At 47.5% G+C, this 20,809-nt stretch overlaps 1 protein-coding gene across 2 annotated transcripts in view; it reads left to right on the top strand.

The window, feature by feature from the left end:
• RIPK1 (receptor interacting serine/threonine kinase 1) overlaps positions 1–20,809 on the top strand; it is a 31,755-nt gene that overhangs the window by 2,499 nt on the left and 8,447 nt on the right. For both annotated transcript variants that reach the window (XM_033054964.2, XM_033054973.2), the window contains exons 2-8: positions 8,078–8,289; positions 9,957–10,110; positions 10,982–11,119; positions 14,004–14,232; positions 15,056–15,205; positions 16,404–16,480; positions 18,731–18,821. In XM_033054964.2, coding sequence (XP_032910855.1) covers positions 8,138–8,289; positions 9,957–10,110; positions 10,982–11,119; positions 14,004–14,232; positions 15,056–15,205; positions 16,404–16,480; positions 18,731–18,821 — 991 coding nt within the window. In that variant the 5' untranslated portion in view covers positions 8,078–8,137. The remainder of the gene's footprint in view (positions 1–8,077; positions 8,290–9,956; positions 10,111–10,981; positions 11,120–14,003; positions 14,233–15,055; positions 15,206–16,403; positions 16,481–18,730; positions 18,822–20,809) is intronic.

Below are 20,809 nucleotides of genomic sequence, written 5' to 3'. Positions count from 1 at the left end.
AAGTTTGTAGCACCTCTTATGAACTAAGGTGCTGGGAGCATCATTAGACTACAAAAGGCTGCAATCAATGTTTTTTAATATTACTGTGCTAATGTGCTCAGTGCTCCTCCTTAACCACACAGGTCACATCAGATCTGCATCAGATCAGTTACAAATCGTTAAAACTGAGCAAAGCGCTTTTGAACAGTGATTAGGAATATGACCTGATGACCTAATGTTCAGGTTATGATTCTTGTGAATTTACATGTCCTTTAGGAGTTAGAGGACAAACCATGGTGTTGAAAAGAAAAATGCCACAAACCCACTTAGCACACTTCTATCCTTTTCTTAAGAACACCAGTCATACTGGTGGACAGAAACTCCTCTCTTCTAGCAACCGGTATTTAAAATAATCGATGTTGGTGCTTGGTAAACATGAACCCAACCAAATACTGAAGAACTGCTTTATAATTAATCAAGTATATTGATGAGGGCTACTTCACAAAACATAAATTAACCGCTAGAAGAATGCATAGATTCTCTAAAGGTTGGCTAAATTAAGCTACACAATTTCTATTTTCTTAACCACAAATACATAATGCATGAATTGGTGTATCCTAAGTACAGTAATTTCACGACTATAAGGCGCACCCTTATGACTAAAATTTTTCCCTAAACCCGGAAGTGCGCCTTATAGTCCGGTGCGCCTTATCTGATCTACAAAGTTGCAAAATTTTCCACCCCGGAAGTGAGAGCCGCGAGGGGGGGGGGCGGCGCCGCGGGAGCGCCGAGTAGCCATGGTGGGGCAGCTGCGGGCAGTCCCAGGCACAGGGAGCAGCACGGGCTGGAAGGCAGAGGGCCGCCCCGGGCAGCCCCAGGCATGGGGAGCAGCGCGGGCTGGAAGGTGGGGCGTGGCCCCGGGCAGCCCCGGGCACGGGGAGCAGTGCGGGCTGGAAGGCGGGGGGCGGCCCCCGGCGGCTCCAGGCACAGGGAGCAGCGCAGGCTGGAAGGCGGGGCGTGGCCCCGGGCAGCCCCAGGCATGGGGAGCAGCGCGGGCTGGAAGGTGGGGGGCGGCCCCCGGCGGCCCCAGGCACAGGGAGCAGCGTGGACTGGAAGGCGGGGCGTGGCCCCGGGCAGCCCCAGGCACGGGGAGCAGCGCGGGCTGGAAGGCGGGGCGTGGCCCCGGGCAGCCCCAGGCACGGGGAGCAGCGTGGACTGGAAGGCGGGGCGTGGCCCCGGGCAGCCCCAGGCACGGGGAGCAGCGCGGGCTGGAAGGCGGGGCGTGGCCCCGGGCAGCCCCAGGCACGGGGAGCAGCGTGGACTGGAAGGCGGGGCGTGGCCCCGGGCAGCCCCAGGCACGGGGAGCAGCAAGGGCAGGAAGGCAGGGGGCGGCTCTGGGTGCCCCAGGTACCGGGAGCAGCGCGGGCAGGGAGGTGTTACTACTTTGTAACTTTGTTGTGCGCAGTGGCCTGAGCCGAGGGGCCACAGCACAATAGGGGCCGACGGGACCGCAGTGCTGGGGGCAGCGGCCCCACAGCTGATAAGGGCAGGCGCAACCAGCGGGGCTGCAGTGCTGGCGGCAGCGGGGCCACAGTGCTGGGGGCAGCGGCGCCACAGCTGATAGGGGCAGGCGCAGCCAGCGGGGCTGCGGTGCTGGAGGCAGCGGGGCCACAGGCCGATAGGGGCCAACGGGACCACAGTGCTGGGGGCAGCGGCGCCACAGCTGATAGGGGCAGGCGCAGCCAGCGGGGCTGCGGTGCTGGAGGCAGCGGGGCCACAGCCCGATAGGGGCCGACGGGACCACAGTGCTGGGGGCAGCGGCACCACAGCTGATAGGGGCAGGCGCAGCCAGCGGGGCTGCGGTGCTGGAGGCAGCGGGGCCACAGGCCGATAGGGGCCGATGGGGCCGCAGTGCGCCGAGCTGAGCGAGGGATGGGAGGCAGGGCAGTTGGCGCCGGCGAGCCGAGCGAGGGATGGGCGGCAGGGCAGTGGCGGCGCGGGGCAAGCCCGCCGACATGGGGGCACCCGGAGCACCAGGGAACTCCGGAGCAGCGGGGCCCTGGGGACGCCGCACGGAGCGGCGGATGGCTTTCTCTGGCCCTGGGGACGCCACACGGAGCGGCGGCGGGTGTTTTCCGGCGCCGGGGACGCCGCACGGAGCGGCGGTGGGCATTTTCCGGCCCTGGGGACACCGCACGGAGCGGCGGCGGGCATTTTCCGGCCCTGGGGACACTTCATGGAGCGGCGGCGGGCATTTTCCGGCCCCGGGGACGCCGCACGGAGCGGCGGCAGGCGTTCCCTGGCCCCGGGGATGCCGCACGGAATGGCGGATACAGGCAGGCCCGGGGGCCAATGGCTGCCGGGTTGGGGCGGGGCCTTGGCCAGCAACCGCGCAGGGGGAGCTGGGGGCGGAGCCTCGCTAAAAAAAAAAAAAAAAAAAAAAAAAAAAAAGTGCGCCTTATAGTCCGGTGCACCTTATCTGATCTGCAAAGTTGCAAAATTTACCAACTCCCGAGGGGTGCGCCTTATAGTCCGGTGCGCCTTATGGTCGTGAAATTACTGTACTAAGGATACATGTAAATTACCTTGTATCTCAGTAAGAAGCAGTAAGGTTGGAATGAACCTGAGTCTATGAGCTTCTGTCCTTGGCTTTTTATTATCTGACATTTCAAGGTATCATAAGCCAATATCTCATGTTAAATAGTATACCAGAATAAGTAGTCTTTGCTTTAAAGCCTGGCTAGGCATTATTTTCCTATGATATTCATTCTACACCAAAAAAACAAACAAACAAAAAAACAATCCCTAAACTTTGGGTTTGAAATAAGTCATTAGATCAGAGAGCTTCTACTCATTACTTGATAAGAACAGCCAAAAAAGCAGTAGCATCTTACCACACCTAAGGGGGAAGGGTCCTTCCCATCTAATAAGAAAATTCCCTCTTCTTGAATGTTAGCCAACTCACTTCAGCAGATACATTATGATTTTAGAAGCTATTACTTCTTTTGAGTTTCCAGGACTTCTGCTTATAGTGACTACATGTGGCTTGGTAGGAACAGGTAATTAGCATTGTACATAGGAACAAGGTTCTGCATTTGTTGCAGTTTTGGGAAGAGATTTTTTTTGCCAGGTTATATGGTATTGAATGCCACTCCCAAGCTATCAATGGTATTAATGCTACTTTTGAGATTCAAAAATACACATCTACTTTGCTTACACAAGAAAAGCATATGTAAGTCTTGTAGTTACTACCTAGATGCATAATTGCCGTTAGCATGGAAAAATTAACTTACATAAGTGACGTTAAACCAATTCTTGGAAGGGAGACCAAGATAAAGAAACAAGATGTTAGTTTATGCCATGTTTGACACTCATGACTTGTACAGGCCCTTGTACATGTGACATCCATCCCATCTGCACAAAAGTCAGTATGACCATGCAAGCAAATCCAGAGAACCATCACCAGAAACTTCCAGGGAGATGAAAGCTCAGCTACGAAAGCAGCAATGGCACTACTATGAGTCCTTCTTGGACTGCTATGAGTAATTTGTTACCTGCTATTTGATTAGCTGTAAAGGAATTAAAAAACCAAAATAAAACAACCCCAGAACAAACAATCAAAAACAACACAAAACCCAAAAACAAACAACCACCAAAAAGAAAAACTACCACAACAAACAAATCATTATTAGGCATAGCAGGACTTACCTTCTTACTAAATGAGTGCAGCCATATCCTCAGGCCTGTACTTATAATGCTGGCTAGCACTGTAGCAAAGCAACATCTGTATCTTTTTGAAGTCTGTAAAGCCAAAGCAGAAAACTCAGAAGAGAGGACACTGCTCTGGATGTAGGGAGGTTGTTCCCTCTCTGTACTACAACAGCCCATAGGGTCTTTATATGTACAGTAATTTCACGACCATAAGGCGCACCGGACTATAAGGCGCACCCCCAGGAGTCGGCAAAATTCGCAACTTTGTAGATCAGATAAGGCGCACCGGACTATAGGGCGCACTTTTTTTTTTTTGCAGCGAGGCTCCGCCCCCAGCTCCCCCCGCGTGTTTGCTGGACGAGGCCCCGCCTCCATCCGGCTGCCACGGCACCGTGGCCCCGCCCCCACCCGGCAAGCCCGACCCCGCCTCCAGCCAAGAGCCCCGGCCTCGCAGCCCCGCAGGCCCCCAGCAGCCCCAGTCGCGCGGGCACCAGGAAGCCCCGGCCTTGCCTCCACCCAGCAGCCCCTGTCCCGCGGCCCCGCAGGCACCTGGAAGCCCCGCTCCCACGGGCACCCAGCAGCCTCGGCCCCGTGGCCCTGCAGGCATCTGGAAGCCCCGGTTCTGCAGGCACCCAGCAGCCCCTGTCCCGCGGCCCCGCAGGCACCCAGCAGCCCCGATCCCGTGGCCCCGCGGGCACCCAGCAGTCCCGGTCCCGCAGGCACCCGGAAGCCCCGGTCCCGTGGCTCCGCAGGCACCTGGAAGCCCTGGTCCCGCAGCCCCGCGGGCACCCAGCAGCCCTGGTCCCACAGGCACCTGGAAGCCCCTGTCCCGCAGCCGCGCGGGCAGCCAGCAGCCCTGGTGTGCGGCCCCGCGGGCACCCAGCAGCCCCTGTCGGGCAGGCACCCAGCAGCCCCGGTCCCATGGCCCCACGGGCACCCAGCAGCCCCGACCCCGCCTCCAGCCAGGAGCCCCGGCCTCGCAGCCCCGCGGGCACCCAGCAGCCCGGGTCCTGCAGGCAACCAGCGGCCGCAGCCCCGCGGGCACCCAGCAGCTCCGTTCCCGCGGCCCCGCAGGCACCTGGAAGCCCCGCTCCCACGGGCACCCAGCAGCTCCGTTCCCGCGGCCCCGCAGGCACCTGGAAGCCCCGCTCCCACGGGCACCCAGCAGCTCCGTTCCCGCGGCCCCGCAGGCACCTGGAAGCCCCGCTCCCACGGGCACCCAGCAGCTCCGTTCCCGCGGCCCCGCAGGCACCTGGAAGCCCCGCTCCCACGGGCACCCAGCAGCTCCGTTCCCGCGGCCCCACAGGCACCTGGAAGCCCCGCTCCCACGGGCACCCAGCAGCCCCGGTCCCATGGCCCCGCGGGCACCCAGCAGCCCCGACCCCGCCTCCAGCCAGGAGCCCCGGCCTCGCAGCCCCGCAGGCACCCAGCAGCCCCGACCCCGCCTCCAGCCAGCAGCCCCGGTGCTGCCGGAACCTGGAAGCCGCGGCCCCGCGGGCACCCAGCAGCCCCAGTCGGGCAGGCACCCAGCAGCCCCGGTGCTGCCGGAACCTGGAAGCCCCGGCCCCGCGGGCACCCAGCAGCCCCAGTCGGGCAGGCACCCAGCAACCCCGGTCCCGCGGCCCCGCAGGCACCTGGAAGCCCTGCTCCCACGGGCACCCAGCAGCCTCGACCCCGCCTCCAGCCAGGAGCCCCAGCCTCGCAGCCCCGCGGGCACCCAGCAGCCCCGACCCCGCCTCCAGCCAGGAGCCCCGGCCTCGCAGCCCCGCAGGCACCCAGCAGCCCCGGTGCTGCCGGAACCTGGAAGCCGCGGCCCCGCGGGCACCCAGCAGCCCCAGTCGGGCAGGCACCCAGCAGCCCCGGTGCTGCCGGAACCTGGAAGCCCCGCTCCCACGGGCACCCAGCAGCCCCGGTCCCGCGGCCCCGCAGGCACCTGGAAGCCCCGCTCCCACGGGCACCCAGCAGCTCCGGTCCCATGGCCCCGCGGGCACCCAGCAGCCGCGACCCCGCCTCCAGCCAGGAGCCCCGGCCTCGCAGCCCCGCGGGCACCCAGCAGCCCCGGTCCCATGGCCCCGCAGGCACCTGGAAGCCCTGGTCCCGCAGGCACCTGGAAGCCCCTGTCCTACAGCCCCGCGGGCACCTGGAAGCCCCGGTGTGCGGCCCCGCGGGCAGCCAGCAGCCCCGGTCCCATGGCCCCGCGGGCACCCAGCAGCCCCGGTCCTCCAGGCACCTGGAAGCCGGGGCCCCGTGGGCACCCAGTAGCCCCGGTCCCGCAGGCTCCCAGCAACCCCAGTCGGGCAGGCACCCAGCAGCCCCGGTCCCATGGCCCCGCGGGCACCCAGCAGCCCCGGTCCCATGGCCCCGCGGGCACCCAGCAGCCCCGGTGTGCGGCCCCGCGGGCACCCAGCAGCCCCGGTCCCATGGCCCCGCGGGCACCCAGCAGCCCCGGTCAGGCAGGCACCCAGTAGCCTCAGTCCTGCAGGCACCCGGAAGCCCCGCTCCCACGGACACCCAGCAGCCCCAGTCCCGCGGCCCCGCAGGCACCCGGAAGCCCCAGTCCCGAAGGCACCCAGCAGCCCCAGCCTCGCCTCCACCCAGCGGCCCCGGTCCCGCGGCCCCGCCTCCAGTCAACAGCCCCAGCCCCGCAGGCACCCGGCAGTCCCGGCCCTTCGGCCCCGCCTCCACCCGGCAGCTGCAGCCCCGTGTCCCCGCCTCCACCCAGCAGCCGCGGCCCTGCCGGCTCGCCCTGCGGCTCGCAGCTCTCACTTCCGGGTTTGCAAATTTCCGAACTTTGCACATCAGATAAGGCGCACCGGACTATAAGGCGCACTTCCGGGTTCAGGAGAAAATTTTAGTCAAAAGGGTGCGCCTTATAGTCGTGAAATTACTGTACTTGGAAGAGAAAGCTGTTGCTTTATCTGTTCTACAGGCCAAATTTTTTTTTTTTTTTCATTCACTTATTCTTCCTGTTTTGGTTTGTCAGTATTGAACTGATAAGACTGCTTCCAACTCTGCACTGAAACATTTCTCTTCCCTTAGGTACCTACTTTCCATACACACTAACTCCTTAGTTCTCAGGCTCCCCAAAGAGCCTGTGGTAATGAGGCAGTCAAAATTAGGCTGCAGCTGATGTTCACAACATTAAGTGATCTTTTCAATTAGAGATTGGATGATACAGGTGCAGAGTAGTTTACAGGAGTTAGCAGTCATTTGTAGGTCTGGAAAAACTCGGGAGTCCCTTTGCTACACAATTTAGAGCTCTTAGTAAGCCAAACAAGCCAATCAGCTTTTGCTGATAGTACACTTAGAGGTAGTGCCTTTCTCCCAGCTCTTGTCTGTCCTAGTTTCCCAAGATGAGTGGAAAATGAACAGCCCTGCCAGTCTCTTGGACTTTGTTTTTTCTCAGCAAACTCTTTCTTTACCAGATGTAAGATGGTTAAGTGAAAAACTTAGTGAGGGGGAAAAAAGCAGAACTTGTTGGCTTCCACCAGTGCTAGCAAAGCAGCTTGCTAGCATGTACTGAAGGCAGGGGCTAGCCTGGGAAACATATTAGGCAAGGGAGTACCACAACTTTATTAAAGGATTAAAATTATTCTGGCATCCACTGGCATTTACTTATCTGTTTACTTATCTATTACCTACCCATTTCATAATATCCCCCAAACTATTTTTGGCTCCATGCACTTAAGAGTTACTACAAGCTTTCACAATTTCTTTGTTCCTTTTCTTTTTAATGGGCAGAGGAGAAGTTGCCGTACATATTCCTTCCTAGCGCTTGTCTCCTTGAGTTCATGTGCAAGTAAGTTTCCCATAGAAGCTGAGTCCTTCATTTCACCCTCCAGAGGAATCTTTTATTTAGTTGTTTGCTTTAAGCTTTAAGCAAATCCTTCAGAGTTACGTTTGCAAAGATGCCTAAAAGGTAGCTTAAGAGTTATATAAGAATCTGGGCACCTGACAGGCCCACATTCATGCAATTCAGAAAACAAGATACCTATCAGAATAATTAGGCACTACCTGCCTTTAGAGCCATGGCTCTTGGTTTTTCTGGGGTTTGGATTTTGCACATTGGAAGTGTAGGGACAGTACCGATCCACTGCATATTGTATGGATAAAAACTATTTATCAACAGCACTTTGAGATCCTCAGGTGAAGAAATCAACTGAAGCAGTTTTACATCAACTGAACATAACTGTAGTGGGTTGACAGGATAAATCATTGTGATCTTTAAGTCTGATTCTGTGAGAACCACAGCATTTTTGGTTTCCAACTGAACATTCATAAGGGTCACGAGAGTTTATGTTTCTGTCCCACTACTTAAATGTACACTTATTTAGTGGAACAGCTAAATGCTTTCAATGACACTTCTTTTTCCTCCTTTATACTACAGGTCCAGAAGCACGAGGGTGCTTGATTTTGTTTTAATTGCTAAGCCACAAAGACTGCAGCCATGTCTCTGGAAGACATCCACATGAACACCAAGGATTTGCGTGAAGAAAAACAATTAGATGCTGGAGGATTTGGAACAATTTCTTTATGCTATCACAAGAAACATGGATTTGTAGTTTTAAAAAAAGTTTATACAGGACCACAGCGCACTGAGTAAGTTACTGATCTCAGTTCTGATTTTCATTTCAGTTAGTGTAAGTCCTTTAAAATCAATTAAGATAAACCTAAATGAAGTGCAATAATTTCAGGTCTTTGGATTCTGGAGATACTCTATGTGGAGAAAAGAAAACAATGCTAACAGCTGTCCTGCAAATTTTCTTTCTTTCCCCTCTAAAGCAACTTTTTTAGTTTTAACTCATAGTTGAGTGAAGTTCCTGGTTTTTGTTACTTTGCTAATCAAATAGCAGGTAACAGGTGAGCACTATCATGAATTGTTAAGAATCAAGAGGACTCTTGTACACTTAAGGAAATGCAAGAACTCAGTGGTCATATGATATTTTCAAACTTGCAGATATGTTTTCAATGAAATTATCCAACTGTAAATGTCCACTAGGAACGAAACACACATAAATTATTAGCAGGACTACAACCTCGTGTGTTACTACCACGAATGTAGCCCTCTCTCCCTTGAGATAGTGCAAAGTGAGCCAAGCCCACTGATTTAATTCAAAGATTGAATTAGCTGATTATTTCAGTGGATTCAAGTTACATTGCAGCTCTACTACCTCACAGCTGTAACTATCCTAAAACTCTCCCATGAGTCATCTACTAGAGAGAGATAAAATTCCATATTTTTTCTACTTTGGGTTATGATAAATAAATTAACTGAGGTTTTACTTTGCTGGTGGAAAGCAAATTAAGAGATTCTAGTAGCCTGCAATGACCACAGTTTGGGATGACCACAGTTAAAATGGACAAGCCTGCCAAGTGTATTTTTGGGTTTGTGTTTTTATTTTTTCATTACACAGGCTCATCATTTTGTTATTTCTTAAAATAGTGAACCAAAAGTCTTTAGCAAATTTTTAACTGATCCTAATGCAAACAAAACAACCAGTTTCTTCTCTAGTAATATGGAGGAACACAGATGGAGAAAGCAATTTCCCTTTAAGTCAGAGGGTAGGAAAGCATTAGCAAGCTGTATAGTTTCAAGCTTTTCTTACATCCTTTTGTCTGATGACTAGAACAATAATAAAAATATCACCCCTTCTATTCATTATGTAATAGATATTGTCTATTTTTAAGTCCCTTACTGAGCTCCCAGCTATGTAACTGTGATTATTGATGGGTTGTACTGAGGCTGAGGTAAGAGTCAAGGCTTTTAATTCATCCTAAACCAGTAATTGTTAATAAATGCCATCATCATTTAGTACGTGTATGCTTCCCTTGTAAGAAATCCATTTTGAACATGAAGCCCTTTGGAAACAAAACCTCTATAAATAGTTTACTGTACTTGTGTGGATCTTGATCCTCCTTGTTCCAAGGCTCTTTCAGCTCTGCCCAGATCTCACCCCAGTTTAAAGATTTGGACATGCACAGCTACCTACAAGAAGAATGCTTATGCAGTTTCTGAAAAGGAGGCCTTTAAATTAGACTGAGCAGACAGTCTCTGTGTAAGGCATTTGAGCAGAATCTTAGAGGATATAACCTCGCATGAACAATTTTGTATAAATTCAAAATCAGCTGAAAGTATGGTTAATCTTGCAGGGGTTCTAGGGGCACTGACATTTTTGGTCATGGTTTTCATTATGAATCAGCGTAATTTTCATTCCTTTGTTCTTTCTAGGCTGGCACCTAAATCCAGTGTGATTTCTGTTTTACAGGTACAATGTTTCCCTTCTTGAAGAAGGCAAGATTATGCGCAGACTGCAGCATGACCGTGTGGTAAAGCTACTCGGTGTCATTTTGGAAGATGGAAACTACTCACTTGTGATGGAGTATGTGGACCGGGGGAACATGATGAAAGTGCTACAGAATGTGAGCCATTACTTTGTCCCTTAGGGTTGGTGAGCTGCTTGAAAGGGACAGGATGTTACTGCCATATCTAGAGAATGGAGTCTTCTAGAGACAGCTGACAATGACAATGGCTTTCCTGTGCATCACAGAGAAGCAGACCAATTACAGATTAAAAAGTTCTAGAAGTGGCTGTAGAGATATGTGGAGAATTTGCTAAATACGTAGCAAATATTTGTAAATATGGAGTGACTCTAGAGTCATTTTAAGGCCAAAATTCTGATCCAAGAAGGACCTTACAACCATAGAATATACCTAGTTGGAAGGGACCTTGAAAGATCAAGTCCAGCTTGCACAGGACAACCTCAAAAATCCACAACAACCACCCTCTGGGTGAAGAATCTTCTTCTAATATTCCAAGTAACCTTGTCTAATCCAGCTTCATGGCATTCTGACAGGCCCTATCACTGACCACCAGAGAGAAGAGATCAGTGCCAATCCCTCCGCTTCCCATCATGAGGAAGCTGTAGACCATGATGAGATATTCCCTCAGTCTCCTCCAGGCTGAACAGACCAAGTGACCTCAGCCCTTCTTTATATGGATTCCTCCCAGATTTTTCACCATATTTGTGCCTTCCTCTGGAGACTCTCTAATGGCTTTACATCCTTCTTAAATAGTGGCCAAAACTGCACACAGTATTCAAGGTCAGGCCATACCAGTGTGGAGTACAGTGTGACAATCACCTCCCTCAACCCACTGGTGATGCAGGTTTTTCTTACCATAACTTAAGCAGAGGTGCTCTTGGGACTGAGGAACTTCTTTTAAAGACTAAGTTTTAATTTGATTGTTGTAATTGCATTTTTAATAGATGGTACTTCTTGTTCTTTCTTTTAGCTCTCACTACCTTTATCAGTGAGAGGGCGTTTTGTGCTGGAGATCACAGAAGGAATGCTTTATCTGCATGAGCAAGGCTTTGTACACAAAGACCTAAAACCAGAAAACATCCTTGTGGACAGAGACTTCCACATTAAGGTACTTGTTAGAATGCGAATAGAGAAGGCTGGGTGACTTGGGTTGAAGAACCCATTTCAAGAATGCTGGTTAGAGTTCCTAACTTGGTGGAATTGGTAGATGAATGCTTTTGTAATTTAGTGAGCTATCACTGGGAGAGTGTTAGTCCTGGAGTGCTGAATTATGGTGGCCTATACAACCTCTGAGTCTGAGATTCGCACAGTATTCCTCCAAATGTGAAAAAAAGAATCACTAAGGGCATTACAAATATTTTTGAGAATTAACAAGCTATAAATAACAAAACAATTAGAAAGATGAAACAAGTGTTAATACAGAATTTGCAACAAAATAGAATGTCCTATGGATAATGTCTTTGTCCTTTATTACTGTAATTTCTCCTCCTGCCTTCACTTCCTTTTTTTTATTACTTTCTTTCTTTTGCCTGTTGTCTTCTCCTCTTTTGTATTCCTCTTTTCGCTTAGTCATCATTTTAAAATGGCATCCAGGAGCTACAGATAAACCCCATCAGGACATTACTTCAAAGAATGGTTTATAAGCCTATTCCAAAGCCCTTCTATTAACTTTTGTGGGGTTTTGGATCAAGGTACATAAATATAGAGGCTACTGTGGAATAAACCTGAGGGGAATTTGCAGCAGTCCTCATCAAATATCCTGTCTCTGGTCAAGGTGAGTTGTTGAAATAGTCACCCCATTACAGTTTGAAACTATAGAATACATTTCTGTGAAGAGAACTCTGCCATTTTCAATTTCTCATAAAAACTCATAGAACTCTGTCATATTTCTCATTTCTCTCACATAAATTAGTGAGAAGTTCTTTGACAAGGTTAATATAGTAGCAAGTGCAGTATGAACAGATAAGAATTAGAAATTTATTTCTTTTCCAAAACTAAAAACCCCATCTTGATCTGCTTTAAATGTAAATTGTGTGGGGCACTGGGTTTCAGCTCACTTATATGAACAGGACCAAACTAGGCTATCATCACATTTCATGACAAACTCATCTGGAACATGGGACCAAATTCAGAATCAGATAAGGCTTCCTTAAGTAGCTTCATCAAAAGTATAATTTAAGGCAACTGTTGTACAAATATATCTGCTTGTGTGTGTTTAACACTGTCAATAATTGGAAAGGGAAATAGTTGTTCCAGGAAACTGTAAATGTAGTAAAAATTTTATGTCATATCCTTCGCTATCACTAGACCTCCTTTCACATGTAGACATGAACCTGGACTCCTTCTTCCTCATCAGAATGTCACCTAGATTTTTTGTCTGAATACACCTAAACATAGCCCAAGGCTTCAGAAATTCAAGAGGAACAATAATAGTTAGAGGCAATAAGAGAGAAAAGTGAGTTGGAAGTGAGGCAAGGTGTTGCTTCACTTTTATCTGAAGTAATTGAGTTGCACAACTTGGTTTTACAGCTGCCTATGGCCAAGAGAGACAGGCTTATTTTCTTTCCGCTTTCCTCTCCTGTTGATCTCCTGTTCCCTTGTGTTAGCACTGGTGCTCATCTGAACACCCTGCCTTGATTTAGGAAGCCAAACCAGCAGATTAACATTTACCTTTTTGGCAGTGCTATCCTGTTGGGGAGCACTTGGTTCAACAAGCTGCTTGACTGCCTTGCACTAGGTCTTCCCAGGTAAGTGCCAGTGCTGGAAGAACAAGAGGAGCAGAGGGAGCACATAATAGGAGAATGGGAGAAAAGAAGAGAAGGATTACAGTAATTTCACGACTATAAGGCGCACCCTTTTGACTAAAATTTTGGCCCGAACCTGGAAGTGCACCTTATAGTCCGGCGTGCCTTATATATGGACAAAGTTCGGAAATTTGCCAACCCGGAAGTGTGAGCCACGAGCCACAGGGGAAGCCGGCAGGGCCGCGGCTGCCGGGTGGAGGCGGGGCCGGGGACCCGCAGCTGCCGGGTACAGGCACGCCCGGGGGCCCACGGAGCCGGTCCTGTTGGGTACAGGCAGGCCCAGGGACCTGTGGCTGCTGGGTACAGGCAAGCCCAGGGGCCCGCAGCACCACGGCTGCCAGGTGTAGGCAGAGCCTCAGCCAGCAACTGCACGGGGGAAGCTGGCGGCGGATCCTTGCTGCAAAAAAAAAAGTGCGCCTTATAGTCCGGTGCGCCTTATATATCGGAAAAAGCTCGGCAATTTGCTGACACCTGGAAGTGCACCTTATATTCCGGTGCGCCTTATAGTTACGAAATTACTGTACTTTCTTCACCACCAGCCATTAGTCTAGTTGCAAATCTGCACCCTAAAGTTTCCATAATATCACACTGTCAAGCACACAGTACCCAGCTATCTCTGCTTTAACCTATTCTGTGCTATTCTTTTCCATGTCTCTTTGTTATACATATCACATCTTTTTAGATCCTCTTCTTTTCCTTTTCTGAAGGAAGATCTAAGGTGGTTGAGGTAAATGGAATCTGAGTAGAAAGGACAGTGAGGGAGAAGGCATATCTGCCTATCTCATAGATTGATTCTAGGTTTGAATCTTAGATTCTGCTCCTACGAATCTTCTGTTGTCCCACGAGCACTGCAAGCAGACCTCAAATATGACTGTCAATATGAGTGAAACCAAATTTCTTCTAGTCTCACATTGTGCAAGTGTTCCACAATCAATAATAACAGTTCAGCCTAATAGTTCCCAATTGGCAGTGATTCTTTACTTAGGACAAAAACCAAACCAAACCAAACAAACAAAGAAAAACAAGAAAAAAAATCAAATTGTTTTCCTAAGTTGTATTTTTTAATTATTTAATTTTTAGATAAGTTATTAGATTAGTATTAAGACTTGATAAAATTGAGCACTGCATGCAATACTTGTTTATCTCTTCTTCATTACAGCACTAGCTCTGATGTGTCTCATTTTTCAGATTGCAGATCTCGGTGTTGCCTCCTTTAAGAGCTGGAGTAGGCTGACTCAAGAAGAAACTGTCCGACAGAAGCAGATGAAGAGCACTAACCAGAACAATGCTGGGACTCTTTTCTACATGGCCCCAGAGCATTTACGCTGTGTTAATACCAAACCAGTAGAGAAATCAGATGTTTACAGCTTTGGCATTGTGATCTGGGCAATTTTTGCTAACAAAGAGCCATATGAAAGTACGTTACTTCCCAAAGGATGCTATCAGAAAGTTACAAATATTTAGCATTTAAAATAATGAAATTGAGATTAGTAGATTGCATCTCCCGTGGCCTAGAATAGCCTAGTTTGGCACCTCATGGCCAGTGAGAGGAATTAGTTGCATCATTCCTGACTTCTAACCATGGACAAGAACATCTGAATGAAATGCAGCCATGAGTTGAATCTCCTCACTGAATCTATATGGTGTGGGCACAAACCAGACTTGGTGGCAGAAATCAGGCAAAGCTCAGGTGGGCCAGGATGGAAACTTTGATGGACACTATTTCCTGAGGTGGACTAGTTACACATGGAAATGAGAATGATCTCACAGTCAGTTACCAATTCTCAGCTGTGTGGTGCTGATTTCTCAACATGTACCATTGGGCTTATGTAGAACAACGGGAGCCAAGTGTGGAATTCCAGAGTAACATGTTTATAATTTTTAATGGATTTTTTTGCCATTTCAATGGCTAAATGTTCCCTGTGTGGCCATCTTTGTGTTCATATCTGGTGCAGAGATGATGCACCTGAGATGCAGGTTCTAGAGAGCTACATCTTTAACACTCACGCTGCAAATGTCTTACATATAAAAGTAAATCCATTAATCTTAAAATAAATCTCTAATCCAGGTAAGTCAGGGCAGTGGATGCAAATTTACTAATATGAAAACCTGGTAGCTATAACTTGGACCTCTTTGAAATCATATTTTACCCACAAAGAATGAGCCACTTCATTGTTTTTTACCTATGGAGAGGTAGCAAAACCCATGAGCAGAAACTGATAGAAAATTTTATTTTTCAGATGGTATAAATGAAAACCAGATTTGCCTTTGCATCGTTAATGGAGACAGACCAGATATAAAGGAGATCACTGATAAATGTCCAGTGGAAATTATTGACTTAATGAAACAATGCTGGGATGAAGATTCAGAGAAACGTCCAACCTTTGCAGGTAAGGCATTACTTTAGGATTCATATTTGTTTGAGTCCATTGATAATTTATAATGCAGCAAAACAAACTTTGGTATTTTCCTCTTGAAATAAGGTGGTGGTTTTGTTTTTGTTTTTTTTTTAACTTGAAATAGCAATGCACATGTTCTGTAAAGCATGCTCTCTGTACCATGACCAAAAATGGGATCTGATCCAGCATTTACAGGTTTGAGAAATCCTAGTAAGTGAATGGAGCTAATTAAGACACTTTATCCCTGATAATTTCTGTTCAGCACAGTATAATCTTATTACTGAAATTTACATAAAAACTAACATCAAGGGATGTAGTATATCTTGACCATGACTGAGAAAATATCCTATTCAAAGTACTTTTAATTCAAAAGCTGTCCTAATTATCCTTCCATAAGCAATCTGACTGACTTTGATAGCTAATCATTCTTTCATATCATCAGATGGCAAAACACTTCCAATTAGTAGAGGTCTTGGCTGAATGATCTGGTAAGAAGACTAAGAGCAAATAAGTCAAAATTCTGTATCTCATTGTCTCTTTTTTTCTGCCTCAATACACAGTGCCCCTCAAAAAAAAAACAAAACCAAAAAAACCCAAACAAAAAACCAACCAAACAAAACCAAACCAAAAACCAATAACCCAGAACTCCCCAAAACAACAAAGAGGAAGAAAAAACCCCAACCCACAAAAAAAAAAACAAACCAACCCAATAAATAACAAGAAACTGAGGTTTGTATTTAGACAGGGGCACCAACAGCTTCATATACAGCAGGCAGGTACTTAAATACTCAGAGGAAATTTGTATCACATGAGGAACCCACCTACTATCTCCATATTTAACATATGCAATCTTCTGCTAATAGATTAATCTTATGCTTGTATTGGGTCTTAGCTTCTAATTTTTCCGCATGGAAGTCAAGGAAAGATGCTCTCAACTACCCATCATAGACAGATTTCATCCTAAAAAGCAATACAACAACAAAAAATCCCTAGAAATCGTCCTGTTCTTGTTACTATTTAAGACTAAATGTATCATGTGAACAAATTAAAAATGTTTGTATACCTTTCTTGTTTTTGACATCATACAAGTCTTCATTTTTCATTCCCTTTCCATCAAGATTGTTAACAGTACAAGTCACTTTTACTTTCCATTGAAAACCACTTTCACTTAGCTCTTTTATTTTTGCAGAAATCAGTGACAGATACAAGCCATTTTACTATCAAAATCTAGGAAAAAATATTGAAGAAGATCTGAGGAATTTAAAAGTGAGTAGCTTTCTAAGCATTTTAAGGCTCCCAACATTCCTTCTTCCCAATTCCAATTATAGCCAGAGTCTGCCACCTCAAGACTGATCATGCTTGACTACTGTGATTTCCTTCTGTGATAAAATGGCTGGGTTTGTGAATGAGGGCAGAGCAGTGCATGTCATTTATCTCAACGTTCAGAAAGTTTTCAACACTCTCTCCCAAACTACTCTTGTATCCAAGTTCAGGTGTTGCTGTCTGGATGAGCAGATGAAAACAGGTTAGATGGTGAGTCCCAGAGGAGAGCAGCTGATGGGTCTTAAGTCACCTGCAGGCCAGAAGCAGCTGCAGGAGTGCAGGGGGCTGGGACCTGACCCGGTTTACTCCTCTGTCAGTGATCTGACAAAAGTGATGGAGCACATGTAAGGTGTGCAGGTGACCAAACTAGAAGGACCAGTCAATGCAGTCACAAGGCTGATAGCTGTAGACTGGAGGAGTGTGATGACAGAAACCTTGTGAAATTCAGAAAGCACAAGTGGAACATGTTGTACCTGGGATTAAATAACCCATGGCTTCAGTGCCAACCAGGGGCTGCCCAGCCAGGGAGCAGCAATGCTGAGAAGAACCTCAGGGTGGTGGAGAACAGCAACCTGGGCACCATCCTGCCTGGAACCCAGCAGTGTCACAGGCAGCAGATCTGGTCAGACCTTGTTAGTCCTGATAGAAGATGTGGCTACTTCAGTGCAGACATGCAATGGCTTTGGAGGACAAAGAAATAACAACCTGCTCCTATGTGTGAGGAGTTTGAGAAGATAGAGCCAAGCTCTTCAGAGCAGCACATCATGTGAGGACTAGAGTAAAAAATACAAATACAGAAACAAATACAGTAACTGATCAAAAAAACCCCCAGACTTTTGAAAAATGAAGTTGATGAAACAGATTTCTTGGACTGATTTGATCAAACTCCCAATGTGAACTGTATATATGTCTAACTTATGACAGCAGCCCCAAATCAGGACCATGGCAAATTTTACTAGACAGATTAGTTCTCTGCAGCTGCACCTGTCATATCATAGGGACAAAATGACTATTTAGGAAATGGGCTGTGAATCTATTACTTTCTCAGGAAGGAAAGCATCCATTACAATCAGAGCACAGATTGTGAAGAGCAGATCCAAGGCAAGTCACTATGTGAATTACTAGTACAGCTTCAGTAACAACATAACTTAAAGGGTTTGAGCATAACCTCCCTGCTGCCTGCCCAGCAATCAAGCAAGCCTCCTAACTAAAATGATCACAGAATGGTTAAGGTTGAAAGGGACTGGAAGTCATTTGGTTCAACCCCCCAGTTCAAACAATTCCATTAGTCAAGTAAAATCTAAGGACTTATGGTTGTAATGTGTATTAGAACATCACCTTCTGTTTCTGAAGTCGATTTTTTGGGAAGAGATGGGTAGAAATTGTTGCTTTTTAATCTGCAAAAATATTTCTTGGGTTTAATTAATTAAAAAAAAAAAACCACTGACCTAAATTCTACTTTTGGAAATTATTTTATGAGTAAGAAACACTTGGGGAAGTTGAGATATAATTTTTCCAGGTTAAAAAATATTACTTCCAGTAAAGCCTGAATAATGGGAATATCAAAGGAGTGGAACAGGAATAGATTTTGCCTTCACTCTAGTTAAGTGAGGATGAGGGTTATGGAAAGGAAATTGCACTGCTTCTTTCTGATAATTTCCTCTAAACTCCTCGTTTCTAATCATCTTCATAAAAGTCAGTGTGCCTATACCTGAATGTTACGTATTTCTCACCTCTTCTTCCCTGTTGATGAATGAACTTACTAACTACAGATCCACAGAAAAGGATGCATGTTTGCTACCTTTACCTCACCATCATGCCCTCACCAAGATTGCTTGCCAAAAGTCTGGCTGTTGAATACAAGTCAGACAACCCAGAGCCACTCTGGATTAAGCTCACATTCATATAGGCGAGGGTACTGTTTGGCCAGCTCAGAGTATTATGTACTGCAGTTACATTGCAGTCCTCCCTCCCTCCATTGAAGAAAAGATTTTGCCCACCTGTAGCAAAGCAATAGGTATTTCCTGTCAGGCTGTGCTCTCTGAAAGAGTAAGGGATCTTCTCCCAGAGATTCACAGAATCTGTTCATCCAGGTCACTTCACAGTGAAGCTGTGCTGTTTCATAATCTACAGGTACTCCCTTTGTTTAAGCTTTTGCCTATAATTTGATCATTTGCTCTTTCTCACATGCAGGAAATGTGGCCCGAGTCAAATGAACTGTTGCATAGGATGGAATCCCTTCAAATAGATGCTGTGCCACAAGATACCAGCAATGGTCAAGTAGGTAAGTCACTAGGACAAAATTATTCTGTGTATTTGCCAAAGATGGAGTTGTGTACAAAGCAAGTAACCTCAGCAATAAGGGTTTTTAAGAGACTCAATTATTCAGCACCTCAGAAAGAATTTTAATAACTGAGATGATGTTCTTTGCTCCCAGAGGTCACACTTACAATTTCAAATTTTCCATCATCTACAGTTCAAACCCATCTCCTTTTACACTCTTCTGCTTTCCTCTTCCATGCCAAAACTTTCTCTAAACATTGAGCTTTACAATGGTCACTTTGATAATTACTTTTCATACTTGATCTTTCTTCTCATCTTTTTAGTCATGCCAACTGCTTGGTTTGTAAGCTTTAATTTCATTAAGACTTCTTTTTCTCCCTCCATCCTTTCTTATAAATGCTCTGAATATGATCAAGATACATAATAGTAAAGTATTCCTTTCTTTAGGACCTTGCTCTCTAAGGAATCTGAGGAGCACTACTAGATAGTTTTTTATCTCTTTTCTCTCATACTTTCATAAAATCTTGGATGAGTTGCATGCTCTCTAATAATGTATCTAATATGGTAGAGTTTTGTAGTAGTGTATTTGGAATTCTCTTACCAAAGTTGCTTAATGTCAAGGACACAGGATCTTATTTGCAACACTGATTTACAAGAAATAATTAAAAATTCAGGAAAAATAAAATTCTGCTGAGTAATCTAAGACATGTTTAGATTAATAATGTTAAACTGTAACATGCAACTAATAAATCTTCCCCAAAGCTAGGTTTGCCACAACTGTTCCTCACTAGAATTGATGTACTTAGAGCAGCCCACTGCTGTATTTTTAAGTGAGTGTAGTTCCGTTTCCTGAGTAGATAAAATCATGTATGACTGCTGCAGATTGCAGATGCGTTCAAGTTCTAAGTACAGAAGACTTTGTTGTGAATGTCCACTGCAGAAAGATGCCATCTTGCCAGCCTGTCAGTAAGAGGCAGGAAGAGTTTTTCTCTAGTCAGTGGGCATCCCTCAGACAGTGGTAGTGAAACAGGATCTGTTCATACATCTCAAGCTTGCCCTGGAGAACAGATGCCACATAGTTTATCCTAATACTGAATTTCTACAAGCTGTCACTTTGGATGGGGTTATTTCTGTATTAGCCATTCCTCCCAATCCCTCTCTAGCAGTAGCAAAGCAAGCAGAGAAAATCCAACTGAAGGTGCACTAATATACAGCCATCCAAAGGAATGACAGTAATTTCACACATATAAGGCACACCCTTTTGACTAAAATTTTGGTCTGAACCCGGAAGTGTGCCTTATACCCCAGAGTGCCTTATATATGGACAAAGTTGGAAAATTTGCCAACCCAGAAGTGCGAGCCAGCAGCCTGCGGCAGCCCGTGAGAGGCGGCACCGGGCGGGAGTGCCAGGGCCCGTGGCACGGGGAGGAAAGGAGAGGTGGGGGCAGCTGCTCTCTCTCTCTGTTTAGCCCATGGAGTCGGAGGAGGATCACCGCCGCTGCCCAGCACCTCTGCTGTCCCAGCACCAGCACAGCCGCCCTTGCCCAGCTCCAGCCATGCTGCCACCTCCCCGTTTCGGCCTGCCACCTCCATGCTTGCTGCTGAGCACCGTGATCGACACCATGAGCAGGGGAGTCTCTTCCCCTCCATCCCTCTCCCAACGCCGCCATCAACCCCCAGCCCTCAGCAGCTGCGCGGGACCTGCTCTGCCCCCAGCACCGGTAACTGCAGGCAGCACAGAGAGGGTGTCTGGGCCAGAAGGACTGGAACTGAGTTACTGCTCTGTTTGTTCACTTCGTAGCTGCTACTCTTGTTGGTTTTGTTTATCTTGTTAGATATAGTAGTAAAGAACTGTTATTCCTATACCCATATCTTTGCCTGAGAACCCCTAATTCCAAAACTATAATAATTTGGAGGGAGGGGGGTTTGCACTCTCTATCTCAGGGAGGGGCTTCCGCCTTTCTTGGCAAATACCTGTCTTTCAAACTA

This window comes from Catharus ustulatus, chromosome 1 (assembly GCF_009819885.2).
Source record: "Catharus ustulatus isolate bCatUst1 chromosome 1, bCatUst1.pri.v2, whole genome shotgun sequence".
NCBI lineage: Eukaryota > Metazoa > Chordata > Aves > Passeriformes > Turdidae > Catharus > Catharus ustulatus.
The sequence above is the reverse complement of the archived record's forward strand: the minus strand, read 5'-3'. Positions and strand labels throughout refer to the sequence as shown.